This window comes from Plasmodium chabaudi (genome assembly GCF_900002335.3).
Source record: "Plasmodium chabaudi chabaudi strain AS genome assembly, chromosome: 10".
NCBI lineage: Eukaryota > Apicomplexa > Aconoidasida > Haemosporida > Plasmodiidae > Plasmodium > Plasmodium chabaudi.
The window spans coordinates 58,034-68,538 of NC_030110.2; the positions used below are offsets into that span (position 1 = coordinate 58,034).

Sequence of the window (10,505 nt, forward strand, 5' to 3'; positions counted from 1 at the left end):
AATTCAATATAATCATGAACCTATCAGCTTAATTAATCAATATAAAATATATATTAAAAATCCGTAATAAACATATTTTTTTATTATTTCAATGCAAGATGCGAAACAATTTATTTAAATAGCTGTTTCATTTATCACAGTTGCATGTAGAAAAAGGCATAAAAATTTTATATAGCTGTATTTTTTTCTATAAATATAATAATAAAATTTTTTTTTTTTATATTTTTATTTAATTTTTAAGTAATTAATTAATTTATATAAAGTAATAAAAATATAATATTTTTTTTAATTATAAAAAAAAATTTATGAAACTATAATTAGGATTTAGTAGATTTAATCTTATTCAAATGTTAAAACATAATAATTAAATATTTTTTTTATGTAATAATTATATTTGTTTTTTACTTTGTTTAGTGTTTTGTAATATAAATTTTTAAACTTTTACCGTTTTTTAATTCCATCAAAAATTTGGCTTAAATCTATATATGCTATATTGTAATATTATTAGCTTCAAGTTATTAAAATATATATATATTGTTTTGTATTTTGTTACTAGTATTTAATAGAATTTTGTAATATTATATTTAAGTGGGCAATAATACAAAATAAGCTTTACCTATATATAATTGCAAAATAACGTTGTTGAAGATGAAGGCAATATCATTAGGCCTCATTTCCTCAATAATATTTAGTATAGTTTTAGCAAAAAACAGTTCGGGATCAGGATCCAGCACGGGTTGCGTAATATACGAAAAAACGAAAAAAAATACACCATATTGTATATGTCTATATTAATTGTTTTAATTAATTTTGTATATAAATATAATAATAAATTACCATAACAATATTTGATATATTTTTAATTTTGTTATTTTTTTAGTTTGGATGCTTTAGAAAAAAACCAAAGAAGAAAATCCTTGCAACGGAAGTAGCTAAACCAGTTAAAGCTCCCGAAACTGCGGATTTTGACCCCAAGCTTCCGAATCTCAAATTTATAGAAGAATTCGAACCAATAACAATAGAAGGTTGCAAAAGCCGCTTGCATGAATTAGATGAACCTTTTGTCTCAGAAACCGATGGTATGATTATTGATAAAGTAACAGGATTTTCAAGAAGAGAAAATGATTCCGTTTTATCAGGATGGTATATTAGACCATATGAAGAAGGTTATGAAAATATGATTAAGGTTAATTTTATACCTCTTAGGGAATATTATAAACGAATGGAAAATAGACCACCTAAACAATATGACGGTCCTCCTCCAGTACCTGATATGCCTCAAGGATACGTACCCCCTAAAAAGGAAGAAATTCCAGTAGAACAATATGTAATTCAATTATCTGAAGAAGACCCATACTTATTACAGGAAGAAGACGCACTCTCATTAATGGAATACGACGCAGAAACACTAAATGAAGGAGACGCAGAAACACTAAATGAAGGAGACGCAGAAACACTAAATGAATATGACGCAGGCACACTAAATGAAGAAGACGCAGGTACAACAAATGAAGCTGGCGAAGGTACAACAAATGAAGAAGGCGAAGGTGCAGCCAATGAATATGACGCAGAGACACTAAATGAATATGACGCAGATACACTAAATGAATATGACGCAGGCACACTAAATGAATATGACGCAGGTACACTAAATGAAGAAGAGGGAAGCACAACAAATGAAGCTGGTGAAGGTACATCCAATGAAGCTGGCGAAGGTACAGCAAATGACGATGAAGAATTAGATGAAGAAGTTGCATCAATTTTCGACGATGACGAACATGCCGATGATTTATCACTCCTCGATTATGATGAAAATTCCAACGAAAATCAAGAAAATGTAAAAAAAGGAAATGAAAATGAAGGCGAGCAAAAAGGAAATGAAAATGAAGGCGAGCAAAAAGGAAAAAAAAAAAAAGGCAAAAGAAAAGTCAAAAAAGAAGGTGAAGAACAAACCGACGATGACGACGAAGAAGAAGAAGAAGAAGGAGAAGAAGAAGAAGAAGAAGGAGAAGGAGAAGAAGAAGGAGAAGAAAGTGAAAGTGGAAGTGATAATGGATCATTTCTCGGAGATGGAGAAGATGATGAATAATAAAATAAAACACTGGAATAAATAATGATAAAAGATATATGAAGTAATATAGCCCTAAAAATAATTATTGAAAAATCACAATGAGCAAAAAGCGAAGCTATTATGTACAATATATTTGTTTATCGAATAATAATCGCAATAAGAAAACTATTAAATGCTTGAAAATGGCTCAATTTATATACTTTTTTAATTAATTAAAATTATATATTTTTTTTTGCCTTTTTTAATTTTTAAAAGTGCGTTTTTTTTATATTCATGCTAAATATATCCATATATATTTGTTTAGTATATGTTTTGTCATGGCATTTTTTTAATATGTTTAAATTTTGTTATCATTTTTAATGATATTTGAATGTTATAAATATTTAGTGTGAGTTTCATGCAAAATAGTACAATTAAATATATTACGAGTTTGTTATTTTTTTAAATTAATGAGGTTAAAACATATACTAGTAGCAATTTAATTTAGTGGTTATGTCTTATCATATAATTTGATAGAATTACTATTCCTACTCAACTATGAAGAATGCAATTATTAATATAGGAATGTTATATATATTCCTTGATATTCTGTTATATAATAATAAAATTGTTGCAATTCTTTCATAGTTATCGATTAATAATATAGTCTAAATTTTAAACAAATATATGATATTTCTTTTTAAGTAATTCGCTACTATAAGTGCGTTATACTTTCTATATGATATCATACCATTCATTTATTTAATAATAAAAAATACTTTAATTGCTATAATTTGTAATTTCGTTCTCATTTTATATATTTACAATATCAATTCTATGCTATTTTTCTCAACCTTATAATTTTTTTGACTTCTATATTTTTAATTTTCATACAGAAAATGCCAATGGACACATTTTATAATTTAGCTAATTGGCAATAAAACAAATGTGCTTATAAATTTTCATCATTTCACAAAAAAATGTGAATATATATATCAATACGCTTACTAAATCACTAAAAAAAATGTTAATAATATGCTAAACAATAAATGAACTAAAAAATAACAAAGATAAATACTTATGAAAGCTGGGTGTTGCATATCAATGCCCCGCTTTACCGAGTTCTAGATAATGCATATTTTATTCGAAAAGCTTTTATATTTTTCTATTATGCCTTAATTTATTTTTAATAATCCTTATGGAGGTTAAATAAAATCATAAAATAGACTAGGTAATCAAATACAAAAAAAATATAAAGGAAATCGGTGGAATGTAAGAGTAATGTTTAATAATATTTGGTGTAACTTGTTTAATATATATATATATATAAGCTATCTAAATGTTTTTGAATTGGGGATTTATTGATTCTATATATGTTTTCAATAAAATATCATTTTTTAAAAACAATTTTGTAAAATATATTTCGAAACGAAAAGAAATAATTTCGTTTTATAATTTGGTTAAATCTTTACTGGTTTTAAACTATATATTGTATGTCAAATGATTATTAAAACAATATTATTTTATATGAATAAAAGCTAATTTTTCCCTTTTATTATGTCAAACATCTAAAAACGTTTATTTATAATAAATTTTTATTTTTAAAGATTTATTTGCTATTATTTTTTTCAGAGGAGCAATTCATGTTATATATATATATATATATATGTAAGTATACGTTAAATTATATTGCAAATACAAACCCACATATCAACAATATACGGCATCATTGGTATATACGTACTATTTTATATTTATGCCTAAAAAATTAAGAATAAAATTATTTGTTCATACTGTTATATCAAGGTTCCGTAGCTCAGTTGGTTAGAGCGTGCGGCTGTTAACCGCAAGGTCGCTGGTTCGATCCCAGCCGGTACCGAATTAATTTTCATTATATTTTTTTTTTTTTGTTCATCCATTAAATTTTATAAAAAGTATATATGCATATTATATTAAATTTTTTCATTACATATTTATACGTGTATTATTAATTTGTATCAATTATATTATGGCATATCCATAGAAAATATTTATTTTTAACATATAATAATACTATTAATATATTTCGTTTTTATTTTTTTTATATTGTCATTAGTTTATTATTTTTTGTATATTTTATGGGATTTATGTAATTCAGGTAAACTATTCCCATCCGAATATCACATTTTTCCTTGCTCAGTATAATTTTTGGTCATTTAAAACAACTTTGATTTAATTGAAATATAAAATTATTTATAAATGCTGTCGAACTCCAAATCGATATATATTTTTTTTAAAGTATGTACAAAATTATACATAAAAATGGAATTGCGACATGAATAAATTGTTATATATAATGCATAAATTTGTGCGCAAGTTTGAGAAATGGAAAACGAATCACATCGTTAATTTTTAATCAAATAAAAAAATTAATTATACAGAATAATAACACAAAAAAGGTTATACTTTCAATATAACTAAATTATGCTAATATATGGAGATATTATCAAATAAAAATATATAATTAAAATAGTGACATGCATAATTAAAAGAAATGATATAGTAACGTAAGAATTGTAGATACACCTCAATCGATATATTCCCCATCTCAATTTTTCTTCTCTTATTTCGTTGTAATAACAACTGCGGAGTTATTATACTTGGCATTTATATACTTTATATGAGTATAGTCTATTGGGTATTTATTTTGCGAAAGTATATGAATCGGGTTGTTCACTATTCCTTTATTTTTAAATGGTGTTATTTGATGCATATTATTATATCCCCAACCATAAAGTTTCCCATTCAAGTTTAATAAACAATGCCTATCACCACATGAAAAGTCTTTTATTTTATTATTTGGCAATTTTACAGTCGATAAGGTTTGTTGGTGTTTTCCTAAATGCCTACCACATTGAAAATACATATTATCACCAAAACAAAATAACTGTTTCCCAAATTTATCATTAGAATATATCATTGAAAATTTAGAACCTGCATTAATTTTATATATTTTATCACATATTTCACAATCATTCATTTTTTTTAATATTTTTTGTGGGCTACTTTGTATATGCCTATCATAAAATGAATAGTTCACTAAATTTTTTGTAATTGTTGAATAACCTCGTTTTAATTGTTCTTTCCATTGTGTTCCGGATAAAGAATTTTTATTAGTTCGGCTTTCCCCTAACCCTAATTGTATTTTACTATCATCTCCAAAACTATACACATTGTCATTGTTATCTAAGCATATTGTATGGTTTAGTCCGCATGACACGTCTATAATTTGTGTCTTTTCCCCGAATGATATCTTATTTAATTTGATATAATTGCTTTGATCGGCACTCATTTCTATTGCCTCATCTTCCTCAGTTATGTTATCCATTCCTGGAACTTTTTCTTTTATGTCTTTTTCAATTAAATTCTCTTCTTTGTCAATAAATGCATAATTATTAGCAATATTTTTGCTATGAAACTCATTATTTTCGCTAGATAAAGAAATATTCCCCGTTTTATCGCCTATATCTTGCACATTATCAGAGCTATTAATATTGCTCGTATCTCTAATATCACTGTTATTATGTACTATTTTCTGTGCTGATACTTCTCTTTCACTATGACTGTCATTTCTCATATTAAATGACGCATTAAATTTTTTCAAAAACTCAAAATTATAATTTAAATTAAAGTTATTTTTTAATGATGGATCCAATCCGCATTGCCCATAAAAATTATTTCCGGAACAATACAAATTCCCTTTATTTGTAACAAAAGCTAGATGATATTTATTTACACTTAACTTTATTATTTTTTCATTTTCGAAAAATAAATTTTTATTACACTTGTAAAATTGTTCAATTATAAATTCGTTTTTTTTTAAACAATCACTATAATTTCGAATAATTTTTAACTCTCCATTTTTGTTAACAATATATATGTCATTGTTTGAAAATTCTATATCTGTAAATTTGTCATTGCTTTTCAATTTTATCGGATTGACATAAATTATCTCATTTTTATTCTCGTCTTTATATGAACCCCATATATATATTTCATCATTTTCTGTTACACAACTACCGATACTGTTCCCAAATGTTATTTTTTTTACTTTTATTCCATTTTTTTCAAAAAATCCAGCTTCACCATTTTCTTTTAGATCTTGCATTAAACATCGTTTATCTCCAAATAAAAACACTTTTTCCTCAAACTTATTATTCTCACAAAAAAATATTCTCTCTTTTTTTTTAAACAATAAGTAGCTATTCAATCCAACAACAACAATCCTTGAAATTTTCGGAAGTTTAGAAATCATTATTTTTCTTTACTAATAATTTATACTATTACTTGTAACTGTATATATATATGAACATCGATTAATCATCTTCACTAAAATTTTTGTCACTATACGCCTGAGCGATTTTGTTTTTTCCTTTTTTCATTTATTATTTCCGTTTCATTATGTAATTTTTTACCCCAGATTTTATTTATTTAAAGTATATATTTTTGCTGTATATTTTGAAATTATTGGAGATTTTTTTTAAAGCGAAACATATACTTAAAAAAACAACATAATATGAAATAGCCACATTTATTTTCTTATTACATTATTCTCTAGCACATTAAATTATTAATATAAATGTAAAAAGGTCTATTTTATATTTTTTTCTTAAAGCTTATGGGTCCTTCTATTCCCATTTTATTTGAAAAATAATATTATTTCACACAAATTTATTTAAGTTGATTTTTTTTTATTTTTTTTCTTCTTATATGCATTAATGAAGAAAAAAGTATGTTAATCTATAAAAAAGATACCATAATAGTATGCATATATATATGCATATATAATAATGTGAATTGATAAAAAAAACACATTATCATGCTTTACACGATTTTCATAATATAAACACATATTTTTATTCCAAATTTAATCCATGGAGAGAGTAGAAAAGAAAATTATTATCATAAAAAAGCAATAAAGATACACACGAGCATAGGCAACAAATTGTTTCTCTATTAGATATAATGTCAATATTATTTAGTATGTATAATATTTATACATTCTTTAACTTAATAATATAGTATATATGCTTGTTATAAAAAAAAATGAATATTAAAAGATTAGCCACATTTAATTCACAAGGGTTTATTCATAATGGATTAAAAAAATGAATAATAAACGGATGTAATATCATATTTCATAATATATTTTAATAATATTATTGTTCTAAAATAGTTGAACACAAATTTTGAGAAGTTACAGAAAGTGATATATATCTTTCGTTTTTTTATTTCAAATCTTAATTTATACACACAAATATTTTATATATAGTTATGCTTCCAAAACAATGGAGAACCTTTACAATGACATGGAAGAATATGGGAAAATTGCCCAACTGTATGCGGAAAAAAAACAACGAAAGGAAAAAAAGAAAGGCAAACTCGATGATGGGATAGACGAAGATATATTATGGATGTATGAAACAAAAGAAGAACAAGAAATAAAAGAGCAAGAGGAGTTTTTATTAGGCAAAAAAATAGATATGAAGAAATTAATGGAAGAAGAAGAAGAGAAAAAAAAACAAACTAGTAATAATAAGAATAACATAGACCATTTAAGTAAACTAAGAGAGGATCCATTAACTATTATTAAAAAAATGGAAATGCAAAAAAAAAAAGTTATAGATGAACGAAAAAGACTATTAGATTTACAAAAGTATAAGGAAAATGATAAAATGAAATATTCAAATAAAATCCATAAAAAGAGAAGTTCCACATCTTCAACAAGTGAAAGAGAAAGGGAATACAGAAAAATGAAAAAAAAAAGAGAAAAGCACAAGAGAGATGAAGCAAGAACAGGCACTGAAAAAAAAAAATATAATAATAACTCAAGCACAGATACAGATAATGAAACAGATGAAGAATATGTAAAAATAAAAAAACATAGGAAAAGGATGGAACATGAACAAAGAAAAGAAAGATACAAAAGGGATAGAAGAGACCATACAGATAGAGACTTCTATAAATCTGAATATAAACACAATAATAAAGTTAACGAAAATCATAAGGAGCATTATAGGCACAAAAAAGAAAGACATAGTAAAAGCAAGGAAAGGGAACGATATAAGAAGAAATACCGAGAAAAACATAGGGATATTAGAGATGAAACAAAACATAAATATCGGACAAAAAATACCAGTATAGACCGATATTCGCATAAAAAAAGAGAATATGAAAGGGAAAAAATAAAAAAAGTAAAAGAAAATTTAGATAGTGATGGTAGTAATAGTCAAAGTAGAAGTAGTAGTAAGAGCAGGAGTAGAAGTTCTGTGTACCAAACTAGTAGTAGTAGTGATAGCAGGGAAGAAAAATATGCACGAAAGAAAAGACATGAAAAATCTCCAAAATATGGGCAATAACCATATATATATTTTCGTAAATAAGATATTATATCTAACCAATTTTCTTATATTATGTATTAATATTTTATCCCATAATATTTATTAAAATTGAATTCAATTTAACGTTATAAACATATATAAACAAGCAGCATAAATATTTATAGAAATGCATATACATTTGTTTAGTCGTTTAAACATTATTAGCATATGATAAAAACAAAAAATAATTAAGTATATATCACAAATGAAATTTAAAATAAAAAAATAAAATGATATAACACTAATGAATCAATACGCACAAATTTATTTAATGAATAAAGCGCCTAATGTATATGACCATTCAATGGACAGGATATAAATCATGATAAATTGAAGCATGGTTTATGTTCCAAATGGTATTTTATTCTTAAAAAATATAAGTTATTTTTATTGTATAAAATATTTACTAAAAAATAGAAACTCTATTCATTAAGAATAGTTTTTTGAAGAAACAACAAAATAGTTTCCTTCCTTGCTCATATTTTCGGTGAAAAACTGAATAAAGATAAAGAATAAAAATAATACCACAATTATGAAAATATGAAAATATATATATGCATTTTTAAATTTTGTTTATTTAAATATATTAAGTATTCCACATTTACCTCCTCATTTCTTCCTTCTTTCTCACGAAGTGACAGCCGTTTTAATTTGTGTTTGAATTTTTTTTTGCCTAAATTCTTTTGATTTTTAAAATAAAACGTCATGAAAATGATGTTTCATATTATTTATTTTGTATAACACATGTATCCACAAATGCATGTTTATATATCTTATGTTTTTTCTTTCTTTCATTAATTGTTTTTTTTTTTTACTATTTCTATATTTGTCCAGTTCATATATGAAAAAAACTCATTTAATTTATTTTCAATACTCTTTATCTAACAAAGCGAAATACACATATTACATAATAAGAAATTATTATTCCTTTTTTAGGGATATGTTTGATTTTATCATTTATGATGCATACTATTTTATTTTCTTATGTTTTTTGTTTTTTACCTGTTCATCACTTAAATCTAAAGACAATTTTTTTGAATGAACTATTATTTCCTTTTTTAATTCTTCTTTGTCTATTTTATCAAAAACCCAAAATACGATATATATATATATATATATATATATGCATTTAAAAATAAATACAACAGAATTACATTATATATTATTAGGATAAATACATGCACATATTTTATCATATATCCATACAATAGACATAGAAACACAGCTTCATATAGAAAATTTATATATTTCAATTTCACTTCATTCATATATTTTTACTTTTAAAATTAATGGCATTGTTTATTTTGAGAAATAAGCTATTCACATTTCTATTTTTTGTCCATCTACTTTTTGGAAATATTTTGAGAGATTTTTTTAAAACATAAGCTTGTATATTGCATATAAAAAATAAACAAAATACTATTTTTATCAATTTTAATCTCATTATTTCTATAACGAAGGGACATAACCACACATAAATATATTCCAATGCTTCTTTTTGTGTTTCCACATAATTTTTTTTATCATATTTTATTATTAAAATGGCATTTAAGCATACATATATTTATTATGCTTTTTCTAATCCATAATAATTCCATGATACAAAAATATATACAATATATTGAATGACTTCATAGAATGATGGAATTGGTTTTTCAAATTTTGTAACTCCCTTTTTTAACTTTCAAAAATTAAAATTGCTAATTTGGTCTACTATTTATTTGTTCTATTGGAAATAAATCAATTATTTTTTAAACAGTCAAAAGGGACAATATCATACAAAACAAAAGAATATAATATATTATTATATGTATATGTTAAAGAATAAAAGAAAGATAGAAATGATATCAACCAATTATATTTTGTATATAACAAAACCACAAGTATTCTTCAAAAAAATTGTGCATATACAAATAAAAGATTCAAAAATGATTTTAAGGAAGCATTATAAATATGTAATATTAACATAAATAATAGCAAAATAAAGGAATTAATTTACTATTGTGTATGGATAGTTATATATATTAAAAAAAATT

At 24.1% G+C, this 10,505-nt stretch overlaps 4 protein-coding genes and 1 non-coding gene across 5 annotated transcripts; 3 read left to right on the forward strand and 2 right to left on the reverse strand.

The window, feature by feature from the left end:
• Positions 1-648: 648 nt before the first annotated feature.
• PCHAS_1001500 (erythrocyte membrane antigen 1) lies at positions 649-2,089 on the forward strand (the record flags this gene model as incomplete). The annotated part of the gene is made up of 2 exons (XM_737968.1): positions 649-741; positions 881-2,089. 2 exons carry the CDS (start codon positions 649-651, stop codon positions 2,087-2,089), a joined length of 1,302 nt encoding a protein of 433 aa, XP_743061.1.
• Positions 2,090-3,855: 1,766 nt separating this feature from the next.
• PCHAS_1001520 lies at positions 3,856-3,929 on the forward strand. Its single transcript has one exon. It is a non-coding gene; the product is annotated as a tRNA-Asn (tRNA).
• Positions 3,930-4,652: 723 nt separating this feature from the next.
• PCHAS_1001600 (regulator of chromosome condensation, putative) lies at positions 4,653-6,344 on the reverse strand (the record flags this gene model as incomplete). The annotated part of the gene is made up of 1 exon (XM_736493.2): positions 4,653-6,344. The coding sequence occupies one exon, from the start codon at positions 6,342-6,344 to the stop codon at positions 4,653-4,655; it is 1,692 nt and encodes a 563-aa protein (XP_741586.2).
• A 1,033-nt stretch (positions 6,345-7,377) lies between these two features.
• On the forward strand, positions 7,378-8,448 carry PCHAS_1001700 (pre-mRNA splicing factor, putative; the record flags this gene model as incomplete). The annotated part of the gene is made up of 1 exon (XM_732412.2): positions 7,378-8,448. The coding sequence occupies one exon, from the start codon at positions 7,378-7,380 to the stop codon at positions 8,446-8,448; it is 1,071 nt and encodes a 356-aa protein (XP_737505.2).
• A 450-nt stretch (positions 8,449-8,898) lies between these two features.
• On the reverse strand, positions 8,899-9,913 carry PCHAS_1001800 (conserved Plasmodium protein, unknown function; the record flags this gene model as incomplete). Its single annotated transcript, XM_016798239.1, has 5 exons — positions 8,899-8,964; positions 9,075-9,149; positions 9,285-9,350; positions 9,472-9,542; positions 9,748-9,913. 5 exons carry the CDS (start codon positions 9,911-9,913, stop codon positions 8,899-8,901), a joined length of 444 nt encoding a protein of 147 aa, XP_016655477.1.
• Between the last annotated feature and the right edge of the window lie 592 nt (positions 9,914-10,505).